This window comes from Dinoponera quadriceps, unplaced genomic scaffold, assembly GCF_001313825.1.
Source record: "Dinoponera quadriceps isolate SergipeBrazil2010 unplaced genomic scaffold, ASM131382v1 scaffold367, whole genome shotgun sequence".
In the NCBI taxonomy this organism is placed as follows: domain Eukaryota; kingdom Metazoa; phylum Arthropoda; class Insecta; order Hymenoptera; family Formicidae; genus Dinoponera; species Dinoponera quadriceps.
In genome coordinates, this window is record NW_014554712.1 from 1,177,172 (window position 1) to 1,202,386 (window position 25,215).

At 47.6% G+C, this 25,215-nt stretch overlaps 1 protein-coding gene across 2 annotated transcripts in view; it reads left to right on the top strand.

Annotated features, from left to right (window-relative positions):
• The first annotated feature begins 5,288 nt into the window (after nt 1-5,288).
• LOC106741119 (sodium/potassium/calcium exchanger Nckx30C) overlaps nt 5,289-25,215 on the top strand; it is a 72,009-nt gene continuing 52,082 nt past the window's right edge. For both annotated transcript variants that reach the window (XM_014612789.1, XM_014612790.1), the window contains exons 1-2: nt 5,289-6,213; nt 20,607-20,630. In XM_014612789.1, coding sequence (XP_014468275.1) covers nt 5,323-6,213; nt 20,607-20,630 — 915 coding nt within the window. In that variant the 5' untranslated portion in view covers nt 5,289-5,322. The remainder of the gene's footprint in view (nt 6,214-20,606; nt 20,631-25,215) is intronic.

The window sequence follows — 25,215 nt, forward strand, 5'->3', positions numbered from 1 at the left end:
TTCCTCCTTTCGCTCGCTCGCTCGCCCGGCCTCTCGTGTTCACTGAGAATTGCTGCGGTCGAAAATGTGCTTCGTCACAATTAATAAGTGACTGACGTTTGACAGAGCAGTAGTTAATAGAAAAGCTCCCCGCGCGCGTTCGAGTATGATTAAGGCCTGTCTACGTAAGACGCAGGACGAGGGTCGCAAGTCGCGGGATTAGACGCAGCGTGACGTATTTCCGACAGTTACAGGCCGCAGGATTCAATACGTAAGACGCATTGAAGAAGTCGAGCGAGCCTCAGCTCTCGCGTCGATGCGACCAGCCAATCGGAACGTAATATTATGACATTCTATTCTTTCATTGGCCCTGGCGGAATGCTCGCTACGCATCTACACGGTGAAAAATAAAATGTTAATTTTAACATTTTTTATATGTTCCAGAAAGTCTATTCTAAATTTTAAGTCGAAATAACTCACTCGTCGTGTCATTTATTTAGAAATTGAAAATGTTAACCCCTAGACATGCAAATAAAACGGAATTTGATGCGTCCGAAAAATACTATTTAACCCTTTGAGTACTGAATTATTTTAAGATTTTTATGCCCATGGAACGGATTTAATTTGTCGCTATATGGATTAATATGTAAAAGTAATACATTTTATGCCCAAGTAAGCAGATGACGAGTCTCACTCGTCAAATGTACCGAAAGGGTTAATTTTGCCCAATGAACAGTTATGTGCAAGCTTAGAAACGGAACTTTTTATTTTGAAATTTCCATCGCTATATAACATTTAATCAGATTGATATATAATGTTAATGTGATGTGATGTGTCATCACTTGAATAGTCAATAGTATGAACATTTTGATGACTGTTTTCAATCTCATTATCATCACCAGAATAGCCCATTAGACATTCATCGTCACTTTCATACAATACATTCAACTCAGACATGTTACAAGGATTATTTCTAATTTTCACTAAATTCAAATATATAGTATGGCATTCGCCGTGCAAGATCACTGCTATACTGAATACTGCTTGTACTCAATGTACTTCTTTTTGATTTACTGGTTTGCCGATGCGATTTTGTTATCGGCACTGATGAGAAGGGGGGAGCATCTTGAACATTCTAAATAAAACAAAATCGACGCACAAGTGAAACAATTGAATAATCTAATAATATACTGCACGGCGTCCGCCGGAGACAGTTCTTGACGTCTCGGAGACGTCAAAGTCTACAATGGTACATGAAATGAATGACGTCTCCTAGACGTTATTGTATATCAAGGGGTTAATAAAATGACACACTAATGCGTTTTCTTTCAAAACGTGGTAGTGATTATTTTGAATTTATTTTAAATTTTATTTGTAATAGTAACATTTGGTATTAATTAAATTGACATATTTATAATGTCAAATATAACAAATATTATTTTCATGCTAAAAAATTATTTATCTCTTTTTTAATAGCGTTTCTAAGATATCATCAGTGACCATACTTGAAATCTTTTTAATTGAACCAACTTTGATCCAGTTAATATCAGCGTTTGTTTCTTACGACCTACGACCTGCGTTCCGCATCCTGCGTAGATCTTACGTGGACGAGTCTTTCACCTCCTAACCATTTGCGCGACAATGTCGGACGAGCGAGTCCGAGTTAAGTTGCTGGCCTCGCGCGACAAGCGACTTGCGCTTCTTCTTTCTCGGCTGAGCGTCATCGAAATTTCTTGGCTGCAAGTTTGCTGTTGTTTAATATTAAAGTTTCATGAAATACTCCCGTGTACCGCACGGCGCGCGCGCGTTGAAACCGCTTCAAAGTGGTGTTTGACAGCGCGGCTCCGCGCAGAAGACTGATGAATAATCGCGCTCTAAGTTCGGTAAGAATCGGGAAGAAGAGATTACGTATTTACGCTGACGACGTGGCGCTCAGTGGCGTCTCTTCGATCCGAAACGGCCGTTAAAGCGGCACCGCGAGCGAACACGCGGACGAAATATTCCACAGAGGGAACGCGACTGGTTTATTTCATTTGTGAAATAAATGGAGATAATTTACACGAAGGATAAATTTGATAACTGCGAAATGTGATTGTCGCGATTGTGGAACTGTCGTCTTATACTTGCGCACACGCTATCGGCCAGTCGTTCTTCGACCGATGTGAAAGGACGATAAAGGAATAATAGAGATTTATCCGCTCTCAATATCCGTGGAGGTCGCCATGATTGTATCCAGTTGTTGTTAGTTTATATCGCTGCGGCAGCCCGGGAGAGGCGAAGGGAGCTCGCACGGCGATCTTCATTTGCGTGATTTTGGGGAACACGACTTGCGTGTCACGGGGAGTTTTCCTGTTCGAGCATATTTTCTAGGCTATAAACTCGGAGCTAAGTAGAATACTCGGCTACGAATTGGTTACGGCAGACAATGCGGGGAAAGGAGGGGGAGGGAGGTGCAGCTTAAAGTGACGGTACAGGATAACGGTGGAAAATGTAATCCAGCCGCTTATTGTTGGTTAGGTGGACGCAAGAAACAGTAGCTCGTTGGAGCTTAAAGATCATTAAAGAGCTCAAAAAGTCATTGTGCTTAATAACGTCGGTTGGTGCATTTGTGCGCTGCAATTGTGCGCAGCAATTGTGCGCACGCCCACACTGGCGGTGGTGATTTCCGAAAAACGTTTCCCCGCGATGGCTTTCTTCGTATTCCAAGTTGAAGCCGCGCGCCAAGGGTAATTAATCGCTCCTCCGCGACTTCGAAGATAACAAGTATTCGGCAAGTCGTCGGCGGACAAATCGTTGATTACGCGCGACATTTATCGATAATATCGTCGGCCAGCTGCCAGTGATCGCCGGTTACCCGGGACTCCTCGCATCTAAATCGCACTCATGAATCGCGAAGATGAATTCTATCTATGGATTAGCCTTGAACGGCGGGCGTTACATAACATCTTGGAAATAGCATTTCAAAGAAGTCTCTCATCGGGGACGAGAGTTTTGCAGGGGCTGCGGGACAATATATATTCCCGGTAGTGAATGCGTAAGGGAGAACATCAACGAGACGATATATCCGATGTTATTAGAGTAGAGCAAGGGGAAAATTCCACGATAAATCCCGGCCGTAGTGGTACTCCCCCGACGAAAATACACAGTAAGTAGCTTTTAAGTGGTCACGGTGAGAAAGAAAAAAGAAGGGTTAGCCGGAAGATAAATCTGAAGGAGACCGGAGGAGATACCGAGCAGCCGATAGCGCGCCATCGATTATTTCGAGCGGTTACTTCGAGGGCAAACGCGATACTGTCCCAAGGTCCTCGAGCGCACCCGATAGGTATTTCGCTGTTTTAGCCCGACTGACTTTTAAGGTGAAAAGGCGCGCACACGCCGGAAATATCGCGTGCCTCCACGTCGACCGATTCTGATTCTCGAATCCGACAACTCGTCCCGTCGCTTCACCCGAAGAGCGAGTTCGCGCCTGGCGAAATCCCCCGCGGATACCCGGCGCTCACCCGGGCACTGGGAGACGTGCGTCTCTCTTCTCCGCAACGCGATCCTTAGAAAGGAGTAGTCGATGCCGACTGGCAGACGCGCGTACGCCGCGCGACGGCTGGAATCCGGGTGACACCCGTTATACGTACATTCGTAACGTGGAGTTGTAGAGTCGACTCTCCGATATCGAGCGGGAGGCCCGGCGAGGGGTGCTCGCACGTGCGCAGGCTCCCACCTCCACGGTGGATACTACGTGGGGGAGGTGCGCGCGGCGAGTGGAAGAGAGAAGAATTCAGGACGACGGGACGTTGCGAAACGAGACGGACGATGGTTCGGAGGGGGGGGGNGGGGTCGTGGCGCAAAAGAGAGAAACGCGGGCTGACGGCTAACGAGAAGCGAGGAAACGGAAAGCTCCCGCACGGGAGAGGAGGACGGAGAGGATGTGTCGCGGACAGAGGTAGACGATGTCGGACAGAAAGAGAGAGAAAAGGACGAGGGTAAACGAGAGGAGAGCACAGGGTGGAGAACGGAGAGAGAGAGAAGAGAAAGAGGGAAAGGAGAGAGACAGAGACTCTCTCTCTCTCTCTCTCTTTCTCTCTCTGCTCGCGGAAGACTAGGTGCCGGTGGTGGGAAAGAGAGAAATGCAGGAGGTGCCTGGTGGAAAAAGAAGACAGAGAACCGCCGACGATCGCTAGGTGCAACGAAGACAAACGCGGGATGCCCTAAGACCGACGATAGACGAAAGATATGCGAGTAGGAGGAAGAGAGAGAGAGAGAGACCAAGAGAGAAGAAACGAGAGGTTCCGCTATTGCAAAGAGGGTCGCAAGGGGAGTCGTCGGGCAACCGAGACGGAGAATAGACGACCGAAAGAGCGAAAAAGATAGGTGTCCGGCGGAGGACAGAGAAGAGAAGACCGAAGGAGGGAACACAGTTGGAGAAAGAGATAGAAGGAGGGAGTCGGTGCGACGTCGGCGGCAAGAGAGGGGGAGTGTGTAAAGCGAGAGAGAGGAACGGAACGGAACAGGGTTGTTCCAGTGTGCAGCGGGCGGGCATCGCGGCGGGGCCGCCGTTCTGCTGCTCCTGTATATCTATTCAGGGTTATATGCACCATCCACCGCATCCTAGCGATCACGACGGCGACGAGGACGACGGCGACGACAGTGACGACGACGACGACGACGGCGACGACAACCGCCACCACCACCGCCACCACCACCACCGCCGCCACCATCACCAACACCACCACGACAAAGACGACAACCACGACGACGACGACGAGGAGGACGCCGCCGAGAAGCAGGAGGATATCGGTCGCCTCGGATACCCGAGCCTGTTCGTAGTAGCGGCACATCAGTTGTGTTGGTAGTAGTAGTAGTAGAGTCAACCGTAATATCGCGCCGCGGACTAATTCTCTCTCGGTCTGTAACGTCGCGAACATCCCAGTGAAAACGTAAAAAAAAGTTTGCCGGGTCGCGCGACACAGAGGGGAAGACGCAGTGCGGGCGGAAGGAAAATAGCCGTAGGAGGATACCCAGTACTACTAGCGGTCAGGCAGGTAGGTCCATCTCCAGAGGGAGGCATCGGCAAGGAGCCGCTCCTCATCGCTCCAGCATGACCCAGCCTTAGTACGGCTCTCCTGTCGTACACCCTCCGCGGCGCGGCACGATACGATACGTAGAAGAAGGTGGTGGAAGAGTCGGAGGTGGTGCTGGCGCAGGAGGAAGAAGAGGAGGGGGAGGAGGGGGCCAGGGAGAGGGTGGAGGACGGAGAAGAAGAAGAAGAAGGAGGAGGAGGAGGAGGACGGAGGCCTGGCTAACGACGGCGAACGTCCTCGAGGGTGCGAACCACCGCCGACGACGACGATGATCGCGACGGGCGGCGATCGGCGTACTTGTTGGAGACGGAGGCGCCGATTGGCGGTGGTGGCTGTGCTATCCGCGGTTTTGGCGCTCGCGATGGGCCCCTCGTCGTCCTGGGGCCACAGACCGGCGCCGAGCAACCCGATTATATTCCCCACCAGCACGCTCCTGCCGCTCGTGCGGCTGGACAACAACGGTGTGCCTGTGTACGATCGCAATAACAGCAACAACGTCAACAACGGCGGTCTCAGCAACGCCGCAGGCTACGACGGGCACAATAGGACTAACGATAACGCGACGGACGTCAAGAGGCCGCTCTTCCCCGAAGATCTCTTTACTAATGACCAACGGCGCCGTGGCGCCGTTGTACTCCATATACTCGGCGTTGTGTACATGTTCGTCGCGCTTGCGATCGTCTGCGACGAGTTCTTCGTGCCATCGTTGGACGTGATCATCGAGAAATTCGAGATCGCCGACGACGTGGCCGGTGCCACCTTCATGGCGGCTGGTGGATCGGCGCCCGAACTCTTTACATCGATCATAGGCGTGTTCGTGTCGTTCGACGACGTCGGTATCGGCACTATCGTCGGTTCCGCCGTTTTCAACATCCTCTTCGTGATCGGCATGTGTGCTATATTCTCGCGTACGGTGCTGTCGCTCACATGGTGGCCTCTGTTCCGCGACTGCACCTTCTACAGCGTCAGTCTGCTCACCCTGATCTACTTCTTCCGCGACAGTCACATACACTGGTACGAGGCGCTCGTGCTGTTCGGATTCTACTTGGGATATGTAAGCTTTATGAAGTGGAACCAGCAGACGGAGAGGTTCGTCAAGAGGATAATCTACAGAAACAGAGTGACCCGGGTGAGGTCTACCGATCAGCTGATGCCCTCGGTATGTACGGAATGTATACCGCGGAGCGTATACCGCGGATCTAGGAAAATGTCTGACCCTGTCTCTGTCTACTTTTACACCGATCGATCAGTCTGTCTTGGTCTACGATTTCCCTCTCGCTCTCACCCTCCCCCCGGCATCGTATCCTCTCTCTTTCCATCCATCACCCATCGTAGATACGTGCGACTGTTGTACCGCGTTGTCTCTCTATCCGCCCGTCCATCTCTCTCTCTCTCTCTCTCTCTCCCTACTGAATCCTTTCTCTACACTTTTACCCCGTCTTCTCTCTTTCTTCCTTCATCCTCCTTTACCCCTTTACAGGCGCGTACTTACATATCGTGCCTTCTCTCTCTCTCTCTCTCTCTCTCTCTCTCACCCTTTACCCACTACACTACTACCGTGACTTTATATTTCATGGAGGAGCACAGAGCGTCGCGTGACTTCACCTACTCGCACGACTGCTCGTGGGCGATGTTTTGTCTCGTGGACGGACATTGCCACGTTCACTCCCCCCCCCCCCCNTGCATTTTGCGTTTCGCGGCGAGATCAACGGGCGAACCTTGAGCAGACGGCGTGGTCAAGAGTCGCGACCTTGACCAATTCGCGGAACTTTCATGACGTACGGATGTTCAGGCCGCGTCTGATTTAACGCCGATAGGGGGTTGCTTTCCTGCATATTTTATCTTACGATTAATAAGTCAGGTCGGCGAATCGAAAGTAGATTTGATCGCCGGATTCGAAATTTACGAACAATACGGGCGAACCTTAAATTACAAAGGAGCGCTTTTAGCGGCGCTATATCGGGCGAGCGAATAATTTTATATCAAGCGGCTGATATTACATCTCCGTGACGAGAAGTGTTATCGAGTGTCTTTGCGGATTTTCGACGAGGAGAACGAGACTGTCGGTTCCGTAGTGCACCCTCGAACCTGGCATCAGTCATGGTTCGGGAAACGAAGGATGACCCGCTTACCTCACGTATGTAGGCCTAGAAAGAGATATCGGGAGATACATTGATTCCCACACCGACGTCGTCTCCCCCCCTCACGAAATATTTCTTCTCTTCCCCCCGTTATCATTCGTAATTACGTGGTCCCTCGTATGTTCCTTGTCCATGTCGCAATGCATCTTTCGTCCTGGCGATTTTCACGATCCAATGCTGCGTGCGGCATTGGATGGCAGAGACCAGGTCTGTTGATCTGTATCGAGCACTTGTTATCGCGTCGTTGCAATAAACGCGCGCATCAGTGAAACGGAAAAACACGGGGATCGAAAAACACAAGGTTCACGCGACACGTTGATTTATTACAGCGCGCGCGCATCGACAATCGGAAATAATGAACGTCATTCGAGCGTTTTCACATGCGTGTAGCGCGTTAACGAGGCGTAGAGCATTGCGGACTTTCAGCAGGTTTGGTTTGGCCGGTGTTCGCGCGCATGAATCCGATACGTTGTCTAGTGTTTATTCTGGTAATGGAGTCTCTCGTGTAGAGAGAGATAGAGAGGCAGCACGATTCACAAGCGGAAGAAGACCACGCACTCAAGGTCGTCAGAGACGTCACAGGTACCAAGCTCCTCCACGTTGAAGTTTCTTTGACCTGTCGCGAACGAGAGTGCCTTACCGCGCCGGACAAAGCCGGGGACGATACGTCCCTGGACTTTGATACAAATAACGCGGAAACTTTATATTATGGGAGAGAGAGAGAGGGAGAGAGAACCGGCTGTTGTGACAACATTCAGTGTGTTACGCGCGCAATAACTCGCGTAGCGAACGTCAACGCGCGTAAACGCCGCGAGCTTTGTCGCGTGTCTCTCGGCGGCCAATGAAGTTATCGCTGTCAAGCGCGCGCGCGCGCGCGCCCTTTTATTTCGTCTATGTTTCACCTCCATAAGGTTATCAGTCGAGCTGGTTGAGAAAGAACCGAACATCCTGTATACGCGTTTAATCTGCAATTCGCGTCGGAGCCGATCGGCGTGCATCTTCGAGACGATCGGCATTCTGCGGGCTGACAAAACCGAACGATGGAGGACCCTTCAAGCGAACACGCTCCGCGCGCGCGGAGCGCGTTTTTGCGCCAATCGATTTCATATCTCACGCCGGGAAAGAGGCGATGTGTGCGCGCCGAGTGACGAAGAAATTGGTTATGTGTGGAAAAGGCATACCTCACCGTAATCATCGTCTCGGTAAGAGGCCGATCCTCGGTATTATGCTCGAAGGGGAGAAGATGCGTCGGTCTACATTGAAAAGTGAGTTTAGTTGGATCTGCCTGACAATGAACGAACAAACGCGTCTGGATTGAGGGGAATAAAATGTTCTCTCATCAGCCAGATTTGGCTTTTATAACCGGAAATCCCGTTTCTCTCTCAATCGAAACGCGTTTGGTTGTCCATTATAGAGACGGATAGAATCCGTCAAACTTATTTTTCAATGCACGACGAGAATCTTATTTGTTCGGGATACATCGAAAGATCTTTTGTAAATTCGAAACGCAATATCTTTGAGGGGGGGGGGAGGGGGGGATAAAAAATGATTAAAATTATTAAATGTAATCGAAGTGTGACACTATACAAATTTATCGTTTTTTGATGCTTGACGAAATATTTACTTATTGTTATTTATGTCAAGAAAGGCTCAAAGGAGAGCTTGTTTAATTCTTAAATGCATAGTGTTGCAAATTTGCAACATATTTATTTTTCCTCTTTGTCGAGATCAAAGGCACACCTAAACGTGGAAGATCAAATTCTTCTTTAGAACGAAATATACAATCCAAAAGGCACAAAGGCAATGCTCAACATATGCCTCAGATTTTTTTAAATATTTTTCTCATTTTCTGGGACTACCTATGAACCTAAAAAAATAATTCAGTAATAAAAAAAAATTCATGCATTTAAGGGTTAAGAATGATTTAATGTTTGACTACTTCAACTAATTTCAATAAGCAATATATTAGGTTATGTAAACTTAGTCAACTCTGCAAGCAGTACTTAATAACTGAAAATAGTATGTGCGATAAGCGAATATCAAGTAAACTAATGAAAATTAAGAAATAAATGGATAAATAAGACAATAAGCTTCTTTTCTCACAATTTTTTTATTACTATCTTTTGCCAGTGTTGAAAATTTTGATAGGTTTGTGGACCAAAAGAAGTGAAAAGAAGATGTAAGCTTCGTCGTCGATTGCTACTGCATTCTGCATCCTGCATTTCGTCCTGGAGTCAGCTCCTGGTTATCATTGTGGTTAGGCCACTCGATAATCCCACACAAAAGAGAACAAATTAATCAGAAACGCAGCGTTAATTAATGATCGCACGTTAACCGACAACGATCGATATGTATCGAGCGTTTAACCATCTAAATAATTTAATAATTTAATTATTTGCTGCCATGTGTAAGTTAGGGATATTTTGAAAATGTTGACGTCGTGATTTTTCGACCATCGAATACGCTCGTCATTGATTGGCGGACGATAACAGCTCGTGATTGGCGAGAGGTGACTTTGCCCCTCTCGAAGGTATCCATTGTTTTGGTACTCTCGTTCGTCACATCTCTTCCCGTGTAGTTGCGTCTCGACCCGTCGTTGAGCGACACATACCGCAACGCGGAATACATATATCGGAGCATTATTTACAATTCCTTTGGAATGACCAAAGTATTTCGTTAATTATTGAAATTTTTACTCGAGTTATCGTCGCGTTAATTAACATAATTTCCTCTGACCTGTATTTACGCGAGTGTCAGTGTCAGTGAGTATGTGAGACCACGAAGCGGCTAGAACGGAGGATGCAGGACGCAAGAATGCGAATAGCGAATATAGCACATATTTCTAGGTATGTCGAAATAGTCATTACACGGAGTACTTCCGATTTAAACGGACGTCCGATGAATTCATTGAGAATAAAGAAATACCCGACTCGAGATTTAAAATCTGTCAGGTTATTTATACTTTCATCATTTGATAAATAATTATAACTTCATGAATCTCTGATTTGCCAATCTTTATTTATTTGAACAAGAGATATCGAACCAAACAGTTGAATAACGATCCATGAATACGAATTTGTAATTAATTACGTCCTCAGTCAAAGGTCATAAATAATTTATAATACGAATATCGATCTAATTCTTACAGGTGCTGACATTTGCTTCCCTATTAATACGAATTCCATCTTCAACTTGCCAATGACGTCTTTCCACTTTTGTTTACACTTGTTTTTGCACCTAATCCAAATTAAAATCCTTATTAATATTTATATGCAATTGCTGCCCATGTTCTTATTACCCCTTCTTTCCCGCTCCTTTGAAGTGAGAAATCCTATTGAAACTTCCAACACCAATAAAAAATGGTTTTCACATTTTCATAATTATTTTTGCGTGCAAGGAATACCGTTGATCAAAAATCGATTTGATCGAACGTATTCCTGAAATCGGCATATATCCATGTTTGTGCGTGCACATATAATATTGAAAGGACGATGCCTAATTAGAGACCGCGAGATCTCCATTGTAATTGATATTCTGCAGTCTGAAGCGTCCGCATTATTACCTTCCATTCGTCAAAACGAGCGTATCACGCATACTTGTGTACACAGACATGCGATACATTGAATGTACCTGTAATTTTCATTGACGCCGGAGCATCGCATTTTCTAGTTCATACTACAGATTATACATAATGAAGAGAGAGAGAGAGAGAGAGAGAGAGAGAAAAACATACAGGATTACTGCGAAGTGTCAATTGGGACTGAATTAAAAATACCGAGAGAAATGTAGACCGAGGCACGTAATCCGTTTCCTCGAGACGCTGACTGTCTGTTTCGTCGTTGCTCGTCTCCCACTGGTGTCGTTTGCACCGGCACGCTCGGAAAGGCTTAACTGAATTTCACCTTTCACCCCCTAACGTAACGACGTGAACACGGAAACGGGGAGTACGAAAGTTTCGCGCAACCGGTATGTTCGATGTCGTCGACGCGGCGTCGCAGCGGAGATGTTTTCTGTTTAATTTCACGGGCAGCGTATCATTTCCGCCGCCAGCTAATATTTCGAAGTATGGAAACGCGCTCTCTCGTCAATCACCGGGGAGAGAGTGCCGTCGGGCCGGAGAGGTAGCGAAAATATACATCTCCCGCCGATCGACCGACCGGTGATATCACCCGGAAGGCCGCGGCCCCTGATAAACTGCATAATTGCATTCGGACTGACGAATGATTGAAGCCTCTTCGAAATTACCTGCGCGCATCGGGCTCGTTACACGGATACATCCAGCTCTGTCCGCGGCTGATTCTTAAACGGTCACAGCGAGTGAGTGGCGTTACTGTGTGCTGATAATCTCGACGTGTGACGAACAATCGAATTGATAATACGTTCGATGAACTATCTCGGCTCAATCGAGCGCGCCGTGCAATCGCGTTCTGCTGTGTTATCGCCGTGTTGTGCGCGGTTCTGCCACTTTGCCGCGTAACGTCTACTTTAAAATCAATCACATCGAGACATTAGCGGCGATAAGTACACGTGTGTGTGTGTGTTTGATATGTGTAATAATAAGGGCGATAACGTTGAACGCCTTTAATCACCTTTTCGCACTTTACGTACGCATATTACGGTTAACGCACGGCGGTACGTTTCAACACCTCGCGTGCGGAGTGTCACTATCTCGACTCGCTTAGACGTTCTCTCTCTCTCTCTCTCTCTCTTTTTTTTTTTTTCCCCTCGTCGTACGGTGAACACACGCGTTCGAGATTATATAATTAGACACCGGCGTCGTCGTGTGTATTAATATCGAATATGCATTCCAGCCAATTTCGCGCGTAATATCGGCGTGTGACAATTAAAACGAGAGATCGGAGCGCGCGATAGGCGTGATATATCAGCCGGCGGTAAATACGGATACTTGATCGTTACAATTGCGTCATCAAAGCGACACATTTGCGCTATGTAGATTGTCTTCTGTTGTTGTCAACGGATCAACGCTACTACTTATGCATGCATGCATGCATGCACAGTGTGTAATCATCGTTACGAAACCGATGAAGAAACCGCAGATGTAACCTTCGTCGGCTATCTCGCGTAAAACGTCCCAATTACGAGGCAGCGTGTTCACTCTCGACGGTTTGATTAAAACGGATACTATCGCCGAGAGACGGGCGTGAACTTGCACACGCGTCATCGTACCATTCGCGCTCGTACCTCAATTGAACTTTTAAATCGCCCGTTATTAGCTTCATTGTCCTTTCTGCGGAATAACAGCCGTCTGGGACGCGGCGGGATATTCAAGAAACGGCGGGATAGCGATGGAATGATTAAAGGCTTAATTAATATGACAACCACAGGGCTGGTGACGGCGGCGCGTACAGGTCGTATTTTAAAATTCCACGTCACCGTGGAAGATTTATACGAACGCGAAATCCAATAACTTGGGCGAACGACGCGCGAACCGCCCGTCGTTCGCCGACGGTTCTTCCGGTGATTCTTCGTGTGCCTCCTTTTCACCCGTTTCCGCGCCGCTGCGAGAAAAAGAAAGTCCTCCTCCTTTTATTTGCGTTTCCGGAAATCTCTAACTCCAAGGAGTTACGGCATTGCAGTGCGCCGTGGCCCTCCACCCGTCGTCGAATCGATTCGACAGAGTCTCTCTCTCTCTCTCTCTCTCTGTTTTTCGCTCTCTCGACCTCGGCGAGCGCGCCGGTGTGCCAACCGTTTCGCTCCTTCGTTCCGTCGTAATAATCGAGAGACCACAAGGGGGGGGGGAGACACGCGTATACACCGGAGAGCATTACGTAATGCGCGAGTAGGTGGGAAAAAAAATTTACGGGCGAGATAGCGAGAATTTAGTCATCAACTTGAGCGACCGAGGAAGCCTCCGGATATTTTACGACCAGCGTCTGAAACACGAGAGAGAGCCCCGTCTCGCGGCCTCGTAATCGTTATTAAGCCCCGCCGAGACGCACGCTGGGCGTTGGGAATGCTTTAATATTCATCATTTACATTACATTTATTCATAACGTTCTGGCAGCGTTCGTTACTTTCTCCTGTGACGTGTCATAGAGATAGAGAGAGAGAGAGAAAGAGAGAGGAGGCGTGTAAAATGATGTCGCGTAGACTAGCGCGAAATACTGGCGCTGCTGTTATCGTCGGTTTTCGATCGAAGACATTCGGCCGCTGGTAAAATATGGTCGCTCGGGGTTGCCGGTGCATTTGAAACGAACAGCGTATCGGCATGCGCTAAATCACACGCTCCTTTTGTTCAATCGTTCGTCGCAGCGTAACGGATTACGAGAGCTTGTAAATATAGTAAATGAGCGCATCGATTTAATTATTAACGCGTCGCGCGCGCGCAACTGAGCATGGCGGGTTCTTCTGCCTCTCTCCTTCTCTCTCTCTTTCTCTCTCTCTCTCTCTCTCTCTCTTTTTTTTCTCTCTCAGCCCCGTTCAGCCGCACATCACATCTCGATTCCGTCGCGACGATTTCGCGTATTTCACTCGGGAGGAAACGGGGGGTAATCGTAATTGCTGTCAATGCGTTAATTATCTTCGCGCGTGTGCGGGCACTTAACGCCCGTCGGCCGTAAATTTCCCCGTAAATTCCAGCTGGACGGCCTTTATAACGTCTTCTTTAAAGCTCTCGGAGCGTCTGTAATTCCCCGGGATAGATGATAGCGTCCGTGCCGTACGTGCAAATACACAGCATCCGGCGCTGCTCGGATCTCCGTCATATATAGCGCACGATAATTAACAACCATATTGGTTTCTTGGAAAACCTCGACCCACTTTTCTGCCGAACAGCGAGTAAACTCCTTTGTGCAACCACCGTCGAGCACGAGTGTTTCTTTAATCCTTTGTTTTTCTTTTTTAATATAATATCTCGTTTCTTCGCCTATTACGGGGATCTCCATTACGAAAAAAATCGCGCACACCGAGAAACCCCCATTTAGTTGGCTCGGGCAAAATTCTCGCTCGGTTACGGGCATGCAAATGTTTTGCTTGTGGAAACCAAAAGGTTTGGTTCTCCGAAGCGAAAATGAAAAAGATTCGTTTCAGAGGGCCAAATTTTGGTTCTCGCAACCATTCGTTTGCCCGTTATTCAAACGAGAATTTTATTCGAGTCAATCAAATGCGCGTTTCTCGTGTAACGTAGACACTCTCGCACGCTTGCTTCACAGAGAGACCCGATCATCAGGTATAATATATTTCACAAAGCAACGAGGAGGAACGCTTATCGCTGGTGATCTGATATCGCGAGCTATTTTGCGGTGGACATTCCATCACTCGCAATCATCAGATCGAGACGCGGCTGGCGGGCATTAATCGCGATGAATTCTGCGCGATGAATTCGCGATGAACTCGACCGATAACCGATATGATGAACGAATTGACCCGCGATTCGCTTGAACGAGAAGCGATTTGCTGGAAATATCCACCCTTCTATTCGCTAAATGACTCGCCGGTGGTGGGAAGAGCCCGAAGGAGCTCCCGAGGACCGGCCGAGTTGCGGAGTCGTCGTCGTCGTCGGGAGATGCCGCGGTTCGCGTCTCTCGATGACTCCTCTCTCAGCGCGAAAAACGCACGGCGGGGGTGGTTTTTCACGGTGGAAATATGGAAATCGAGGGCGCGGCCTTGTCGTGAGATGGCGCCGAGCAAATTGAACAATAATCCGCGGACTCGGCCGCTCGCGCTGGGTCAGCTGTAATCGCGTCGGAATAAGTGCCGCTAAGTGGAACGCGGCAAAATAATAACGCGATCGGCATAAAAGTTGTACGAATGCTCAATCCAATCGGGAGAAAACCGATACCCTCGCGAACTCGAGCGTCTTGTTTTTCTCTCTCTCTTCTAATTACTCAATGGTATTCGACGCTCGGCAATTGTCATCTGAACACTTCTCGGATTTGAACTGTTGATACTGTCCGAAGTCATTAGTTTGTCGCTTGAAACTCGTCTCACAAGTGTGACACTCAGATTTGAATTTCAGGTTAGATTTGAGATTTTCAGTTGAATCGCACGACATATTTGACATTATATATTTGACATCAATTAGCGAAAATTGTTCTTGAATAACACAAATATGATATTTTCAGTGGAATCATACAGAATTTCTTCGTGCAAGTTTTGCCTTCACATATTCTTGCTTATATACGTGAGAATATAAGTTTTGAATTGATACTAATTTTTTCTCGCGTAGATCTAATCAAATTCATCTTCGGTGCACGGCTGACGGTGGTCGTAGCGTTGACCGATCTCAATATCGCGACATTGCCGTCGGATCTTCGGGAAAACGATGTTCTGTAGGGAGAGAACGTTGAACGTACGCGAAAATATGGAGAACGTTATCACCCGACGGAATATAGAGCACTGTAGCTGTAACGATCGCGTAAACAGCCGCAGCATTATCTTGCAGAATGCATAATAACCGTAACTAATCCGCGTTATCTAACATCGGTCGTTGTTTAAAATATACGCGCGGTTTCCACCTTGTTCTTCTCGCACCGAGCTTCCCTTCCCCTCACCCTCTCACTAGGAGAGTACGTTCACGCTGAACTCCTTTTGGGATGTTATTCTTCGAATATACGCGCCGGTATAGGTCGACCTGATCGATGTAGTCGCGATCAGTGTTATAATTGCCGCCGTAAATCTCCCGTCATAATCCGCTCCTTTGTCTCGGGCGAAGGAAAAAAGAGAGAGAGAGAGAGAGAGAAAATATATTCGTGCCCGCGCAATCTAGAATGATAAATCGACGAGAACGTCTAAAAAAAAGGACGAGATAATGGATGGGAAAATTACCGGCGTGGATATCGATGGTGGTGCGCGACGACGTTGACGACGATGACGCCGCCGAATCAAATTCTCGACAACAGGCCGTGGTCGCGGTTCGACCGGATAGCCGGCAATTATCGTAGAGCGAGTAGCTGAAACGCAATTCTGACCGGCCGCGAAGTGATGGCTCTACTTCCGAAGTGACGCGTATGAGCGGCTTTCATGGGAGCGTGATTTGGGTTAACGTCATCCCGCGACCTTCTTTCACATTTAATCGGCGAGCAACTTTGCGCGATCCGTTTGCTCGCAATAATCTCCCTCTCAGTGAGAATCGGGGGGAGGGTTTTTAACGGAGCTAATTTCATTAAGAGCTCTTACGTAGTTACTCCACAGTGTACAGAACACTCTTGCATTATACGATCAACCTATGAATGCTCTGAATGCGCGCGGAAAGTTCCTATATTCCTCCTCTCGACGTGTCGATTATTATCGCCGTTGTTGCACCTCGCTCGAATGGCACGCTCTTCTATTATCCGCAGTCGGGCCTTATATTTAAGGGCCTCAAGTTCATCCGCGGACGGTTCGTAGCCGAACAGTATCTGAAGGTGAAATTAAATAGACTTTAAATATAAGGTCCGACTGGACATGGGCGAGCAAGAATTTTGTCTGGTTTTTAAACTGAAGAAGTTTGCATCACAAATAACATACGACGTACGAAAGCATTAAACTTGAAAAATTAACCGCTGACAAAACTGTCAGTTTAATGATTAACCATGAATAGGAAGACAATTTCTGCATCATCATCGTCAGTTGAAGTCTGAACCACAAGTTACCGGGAAATGAAAAACCGGGCCGTGAAAATGAAAAAGGTTCGGTTCAGAAAACCAAATCTTGGTTTTTATAACCAAAACATTTGTTTGCCCACATCCACGCAAGAATTTTATTTGGTTCGACTATGGATAGATGGATTTCTCAATGCAAGGTTTGGAGCAGGCCCCGATTAATTTCTATCTGGGAAACCAATGACCGAAGTCGATGGATAAGCGTGGAGTACCAAGTGGAATTACCTTCAGATTTATCGACACGACGATTGTAATAAAGAAAACGCGCCCGCGCGCGTCGCTTCTCGCAAATTTGCATTTCATTCATGCGGGCTTTAATGCTGCGGCGGGAGATTAAGCTTGCGGAGGAATCGAGCTAAAATGTATCTCGCATTTGGCTTACACCAAACGAGGCTGAAGATGACGCATTAATCTCGCGGCACGCAGTCTCCGTGAATGCCGCGCGTCTAACTACGCCCGAGCCCGAAAACTACTCCAGCTTTCAGCTCGTCTCAAGAAACGGTTTTATTTAGTCGCACGACGGTGCGCGCGCGCGTTAATCAAATTCGCGAGTGTCCGTTTGACGCGAGACCGTAAACGTATAAATATTCCGGAGATTCATCGCCGATCTCCTTCACGTGATTTCGCGAACGGAAATATCCTGATCGAGGATGCGGCCGGTCTCATCGACTCCGTCGCTTTCGTATGATCTTCAGCGACTGCTCTTCGCATTTTTCACGCACACGGCCGTATCGGTTTCGCGGAGAATTTCCAATTCGGACGTTCATTTTACTCGAGGATTATCCTCGAGATCGTGACGTGCGAAGAGAAAGAGAGAGAGAGAGAGAGAGAGAGAGAAAGCACCGTGAATTAATCGGAAGTGAATTTATCGCTTCGAAACTTTTGCGTGTCGCGTGTAACAATCTTTTCGTTTGTCAACGGTGACGGTAAAAAAAAGGAAGGGACGAAGGTAGAATGATTATTTGCTTAGGAATATTTGCGTTCGGCGATGGAAAACGCGAGTTTTACCACCTCTGTCATTTTCCACCATTTATTCTTTTTCACTATGTTTCTTAATGCGATCATCGCCTTGCTCGCTATTCCTGTCCAACCGTGCTCGGCGACTCGTCAACTTTATCGTCACGGAATACTGTAATGCGCTTTGAGGTCCCCGTAACGAGCTATCCTATCTGGCCGACCTGTTACTTACCGATTACTTTCTCGCTCTAACAAACCCGACCGGTCGCATTATCATAAATCGACGACTTAATTAAATACACACACACACACACACACAGGTACAGGATGATTAATCCCGGGTGCGGCGCGCTCGTCGCTCGCGTATACGATAGAAAGATGCGAAGGTGTAACTTTGTTTGTTATTATTATTATCATCACGCAAACGCTGACGCGGAAATTCGATGTATTCGCGCCCCGGCATTTGCGACTTCTCGTGAAAGCTACCACGCGCTACATTCCTCGCTGCTCCATTCTCGCGAACGTTCCCCGTTAATTACAACGAGTTCGCGCTCATCTACTAATCTCCTCATGAATATTCGCTCTCTGGCAGTCTGAGTCTCGATAAGATTGGCATTGCCGTTATTGTGCGCGCCTCGAAAGTTATTTTCCTCGCACGCGCCGGTCGAGCTCTCCCGAGGTTGGATTTTGTCGCATGTGCCGAAAGGACCGGCCGTTCGGAATATTGATTTTCCTTCCCGCGGAGAGAGGCCGATATCGCGACGGCGGGCATTACACACTTCCGTGAACGAAAATCGCGAGAGTTCGCGCAGTCGGATTATACGACTCGAGACGAAATTTGCTCGTAAAGCCGGTGTTCCGGTTCCCGGCGCCGCTTAACGTCGAATAATATTATCTTACTCCGACGCGCCCTCATTCCCCCGAACGCCCCCGTCCCTCCGAGAACTCCGTTTTTTTTCCCGGCTCCTGTTCGGAGTGACAGCGATTCGCCGGCTATCACGTGTTTACGCCTACGCCGCGAAATTCATCTTCCAAGGAAAGTGCTTTAATTTCTTGAGTGTCAATCCCATGTTTTCCGCGTCGTTTGACATCGGCTGACGTCAGGGACGACGAAGACAACAACAGCGATGACGACGAAGTTGCCTTGCGACGTGCTTCCCCGGGGTTTCAGATGAAGCTCGGCGGGGAGTCGCGCGCTCTTGCATTTCCAAACCGCCGTATTTCCTTCCGCGTCATATCCACGTCACACATCGCGACACCGCTTTTTCCCGTTTTAAACTGTCACAAACGCTACCTCTCGTTCTTTTTTCGACTTTCCCCGCGAAAAACACTAAATCTCGAAACGAGTTACAATGGCCTGACTATGACAGCGTCGCGGTGCTTACGCGGATAAATATTTTTATGTAACGCGCGCACGGTCATCCCTCCCTCCCTCCCCCCCCCTCTCTCTCTCTCTCTTTCTCTCTTTTTTCTGCGTGTAACGCTTTCACGAACAACACGTGCAAATAAAACAAAGTCGTGCGAGATAGGCGATTGATAAAACAATCGGGTCCATTAGTGACCACGTAACACGAGGACGGTGGTAATGCCGTCGGTTCTCAAATCTCATCGACGCTATGTGCTTTCCGATCGCCGGTAGGATCGACCTTTTCAGTGTTACTCTTGCGAATGTAACTAGATATGCGAACGAGCGCTAGGCTTTCCTCCCTTTCCTCCTTAGCGAGAACGCATGCTCTCGAAATATGCACACAGCTCAGCTTCGAGGGCAGGAGGCTGAGATTTTCCCTTGTTTTTCCGCGGACAAGGAGAAATTCGACGGCCGATCGGTCGAACGCATGCACTGAAAGGATTTGGTAATAAATACTAAAATTTGGTAAATGTCGACTAAATATTTGATTACTGTAATACAGCAGGGAGAGACCGGGGTTGCACTGAGAAGAAATACTTCAAAATTTATTTGTGTTAATAAACTAAAATTCATATTTCTGTGTTAAGAAACTAACATTAATATTTTATTCCTAGCAAATCAACTAATTAATGAGAAAATTCTGAGTATGTTTCACAAAAATATATATCCCGTCATTACAATCAAATTCTTTTTATCCAACAAATATCGAAGAAAACACACAGGAAACATTTACTTCGCAAAATTTCAATTTCCTTTTCTCAGCTTGCTGATCGTACAGCGTGTTGTTCTGCATATTTAGTACACGGAACTCAATTATTCGTTTGCGGTAAAATCAAATATTTGCTCGGCGAATATTCGCCAAATTTTATTGCCAAATCCCTTTTTCCAGTGCGCGCTTTTTGAAGAACAAGGATCGGCCGTTGCGCGCTAAACTGGTTAAAGGTCGGTTAATGAAATTCGTTTATCGTCGTTACTACTCCACGTTATTCGCGGCGTCGACAGCAATAGACAAGCGACAAGCGCACTCCATTAGTGCCTTAACTAACGGGCCCGCGTATTTTACAAGTAACATGTGGCCGTGCGGTCAGTCTCGTGTCGAAAAGAAGAAGAAGTTGGAAAAATACGAGTGATCGAGATAGCCCAGCAGTCACGAAGTCAGTCACACACCGCCTCATCGTATCGAGAGCGTTCGATCACCTCGTTGGAGAGACTCTCTCTCGATACGCGCGCGAATCGTAACCGCCGATTTATGAGAGCATCCAGCTTCTACGGCTGCATATACTTCTGTCGGTGTGTCCTCTCTGTGCTACCCAGTCGATGTTCATGCTTTCGTCGGCACCGCATTACTGTTTAACTGTTTATCACTAGCGTTTATCACGAGCTACTAAGAAACATTAATTGATTGTCGTTATTGTGATTGTAACTGGATGTTTCTTGCTTGCAGCACCAGAGCGCCGCCCAGGCATTGGTGAGTCGCATGCCTCTTTCTCTTCCATTTTCTCTCTTTCTCTCTCCACCTCTCATTCACATTCTTTCTATCTCTGGTACCTCCCTTTGATGCATATTTTAAACATTTTTACACATTTGTATCGCCATCCTCGGTTTCAAGCTGCCGGATATCATCCTTGACCCTTCTCGTGGTGTGTCTTCAATAACTTGTGTTTTTCATGTGGCCGATATGAATTTTTATCGTATAACGTGTAACGAATATATGTTGAGACTCACGGGAACATAGACGGAGAGATCCACGAGGAAGGTATGGACGGGGATCCCTTGTTGGTATGGACGGGGTAATCGAGGACACTCTCTTTACTGGGTCATAATCAATTGTGTCATGATAGATGTGTAGAGGATTATATATACCACTTTCTTAGTCTTATTCCACACACACATACACACACACACACACACAAAGAGGCGGAAACTCAATATTCGAACGCAATATCTCACGAACGTACAAACGCGCATACGTACGTTGAATGACGTCGGAATCAGGTTTCGACCGCACTCACCCAATGTTGTTTCCATTTTGCAGCGTCAGGCAACACCATGTGTTCCCTCGATTAATGTTATATCGTGTGTTTCTCCAAAGAGAATAGTTTCTAGATGAGATAAGGTAAGCTTCCAGCTGGATCAAGAAGCCGGGAAGTTAGAACTTGGAGCTTTAAACTTTGCGCGAGCACCGCCCGACGATTTTTGCGCGATGCTCGTATACCAACTTTTAACAAATTCTATCAAAATCGAGGGGATCCTTCTAAACTCGCTTTATCCCCTCCGCGCTCTTCGGAAGTATCCCGCGCGTCTACGAGACCTAATTTATATTAATAACTTCCGCGATATATGTACCGTAATTTATTTTACACGCGACAGCTTTTGTTATATATTCCATTACCGGGCTTTCCCGTTTGTATGCATACCGCATTTATTTATTATCGGCTCGCTGATTGCGGCGAGAGAGATGGCCTTGTGTTTTTCCGCGGCTGCAAATCCCTTCGCGGATTTGTCGAAAACGCGTGTGATATTATGATGATATTATTATTATTATTATTATTATTATTATTATCTTTATTGAGTATAATACAGAATTGTTCAACGACATTAAGAGATCTGTAGGATGACATGTATTTAACTGGTGAGGCAACAGCTAATAGCTGACATCAGGCCCAACCACAAAGCAATGAAACACGATTAATCAAACGAACAACAAAAGAAATTTTACGCATATTTTAAGCAATTACCGGACAGTTGTGTTAACTTCTGTCTGGTAAGTGAGAAATAAAACTACTTAGGGACCTCAATCGAGATGTGCGCCGCTTTTCCTAGCTCGATCGAAACAATTTGGTACTTGAGATAAGGAGACCATATAACGAAGCAATATTCTAACCTCGGATACAAGCGTGGAACAGCGTGTTTACATTTTTCAAGTATTTGCCAAGCGACATATGAAGCCGAGTGTCTTATAAGAAGAGGAAACGACTGAATACGACCCCTGAAAGGTAAATCGTGGCAAAATGATGCCCCCGAGTCACGAACACTTCGCACAGATGCAAGAGACTTAGTTTCGAGAGAGCAAATATGACGAAGAGAATTGACTTTTCGTCTAAAATGAACAACGTGGCATTTTTGTCTATTGAACTGTAGACAGTTATCTCTACGCCGGAGCGTCGATTCTCAACAAGTCACTTCCACCAGAGGTGCGATGGGATGGAAACGAAAGAGAGGATTGCAAAAGTGTTGCGATATTACGATGGAATCGTCAGAATATTCGTGAAATTTAATAGAGAAGAATCCCCCCTATCCGCGCTAATTTGATGTACGATATTTAACTTAACACGCTCAATCGCCGATCGATCGATTGGTACTGAGCTACTTGCACGAAAGTAATTAACTCTCATCGCTGAATCTCAATGAACAATCATTGAGATGGTCCCGAGCGAGTCGATAGGAGGAGCTCGCTGCTGCTGGTCGGCTCCGATATGGGCGGGCCAGCAAACGAATATCGGACTGAGCGAGCGATCGCTTCGCAGTCTCGATAACCCCGTGTATGTTTCGCTTTGATAAATTTCTCGGGCGATCGACGGGCCGCGCGTCGATTTTCAAAACGCCTGCCGACTCGCCCGACCTCGGAATCCGAACTTACGCGCGCGCCGCGTCGCGCCAACTTTCGAAACGCGCAAGTTACATGAAAGATGCATCAGCCGTAAAGTGCAAGCGACCCTTATTTTTGTATGCGACGTCGCTCGCGCTGCACCAACGGCTGCTGCGCAACGGTTGCCGTCCCGTAGTACGAAATAATTTACTCCTGATGGACGCGGCGCGGAAAATCCAATCGGCCGGGGATAATCGAATTGTCGGGCCGATCGGAGGGAATCTCCCCGCAGGCCTTTCGTCAGTTCTATCTCTTCGCGCGCTTTTTCCTTTATCCTGCCTCTTTTTTCTCCCTGGCCCCCCGGTTTTACCGTTCGCCGACGCGTGCGCATCATCGCTCAGAACGGTAACGGCCGAGCGTTCCTTAAAACGAGACTTCCGCGACAAGAATTTCATTCCGACGGATCTACGCGTCCGATGGAATATTGAGGATGAGAGAGAGAGAGAGAGAGAAAGTCTCGCCTTGAACTCTTCCGCAATTGAATCTCGTTAGACTGGCGCGCTACTTTTCAGAATAAGTATCGCTCCGGTAGCCGGTAACTGTTTAACGATTAAACAGTTGGCTTCCGGCCACTTTCGAGACTGCAAGTTACACTGGAAGAGTACGATGGGTGGAAACGCGCGCGTCCAGAAGTCGAAGCATCGCCCGCACGTGACAAACTCTCTTCGGTGGGCGAGATCGGTCTCTCGCGTTGTCTCCCGCAAAGACTCGAATCTAATAAGCACGGAAGCTTTCGCGAAGCGACGCGACAACTGCGAAAGTTCTGCGATATTAGAAAAATCGAGCACGCTGGCGTGAAAGGGAAAGAGAGTGAATAAGAAAGAGAGAGAGAGAAAGAGAGAGAGAGAAGACGGCATAGAATTTGCCCGAGATTTGTTCGCGATTATTGTCCATTATCCGGGATCCCGGTTTGAGTAAAGCTCGCGCGAAATGATTTTATACGGAGCGCGAACTGGGTCGGAAGTAAAAGTTGTGTAATTGCGACCCTATCGACTCGCGAGGATAACCGATTCGAAGTGAGACTTCGGGCGAGACTCTTCGGCTAGTTTCGCACGCCAGAACAGCCGTAGTTGCCGCAAACTTCTTCCAATTTGAGGCTTTCGAGTGACTCCTCCCGATAGTACTCGCCGGCGTGTGCGACACGTATCGGCCGGCTCGCGTTAATTTCGCGTTGCGAAAAATAGCCACGGTGTGTCGAAACGCGATCTCAAAACGTGCAACTACTCGGTGTAAAAAGCGCCATGCCCACATTTTTCGAGCACCGTAACGCGTAACGCGTTGTTTCGCGAACGAGCTTGCAGCGCGTATCTTTTAATTAAAATCATACGGACTCGCGCCACTTTGAAAGCTCGCGTTATCGAGGGGGGCCGCGTCGCGTTACGCCGTTGAGCGCGATAATTTCCTTCTCTCTCTCTCTCTCTTTTTTTATCGATTTCAAGCTCGGCGGAGGTATTTAGTGTCGCGCCGGTGGTGGTATGTACCTGTCGATATTTTAAGTCTCCGAAAAGAATGGCGTCTGATTAGCACGGCGACGGATCGATGCGATTTCGCGGGGCGCAACGATATTCGGAAGCTGCTTACGATATTCTCGTCATAACTCGCTGTCACGCTTATTCCGCGCCCGTGCTATTTTTTCAGAAGCAAGATATTGACGAGCATGGTTAACGCGATGCGGAATATCGCTCCGCCGCTCTGAAACGTCGGGCCGAAAGCGCCGCGCGGGGATCATCGACCTATCACGCGAAATACCGTAATTCGTCGTAGCCGCCGGAGAACACGCTAGGATCTCCTGCCGACCGCGCGTCTTCCAGCGTTCCGTCGATCGCGCACGTTACATTATCGTTGCCTTAATCAATATTATCCCGCGTGACCGGATTTAAATGGCTTCAAGGGTGCGTTGCTATCGTATACCTTTTTTAGTGTAATGTATTTTGAGGGGAACAGTGCATACAATCATGCATTCCATCATCATGTTTGCACAGTCAGTCGCAACAATTAATTGTCCGAGAAGTTGTAACTTCGAAATTCTGAAATATAAGGCATCTAACAGTTTCCCTCCTCTATTGCTATTTCACAAAATTGTCGTGGGTGTACTTTATTTTCGCGCCAACGTAAGCGTCACACTCGCATCAGCCCGAGCGGAGGGTTTATCACCACCATTCAGTGCTAAATCGTCGCGCGATTTTTATCGCGTTAATATTATTTGTTACACCGCTATTAAACCAACACCGCTGCCGGCGGCCGGCAAAAATCACGACGAACGGGAAACATTGTTTCTGGACAAACGGACAAGGTGGCCTTTTCGCTGACGCTGGCGTTTACGTTGAGTATGCAAATAGACACTTCACAGCCTCGGCCAACTCGCTGCAGCGAGGGCTGCAGGACTAGCAGGGCTTAACATGCT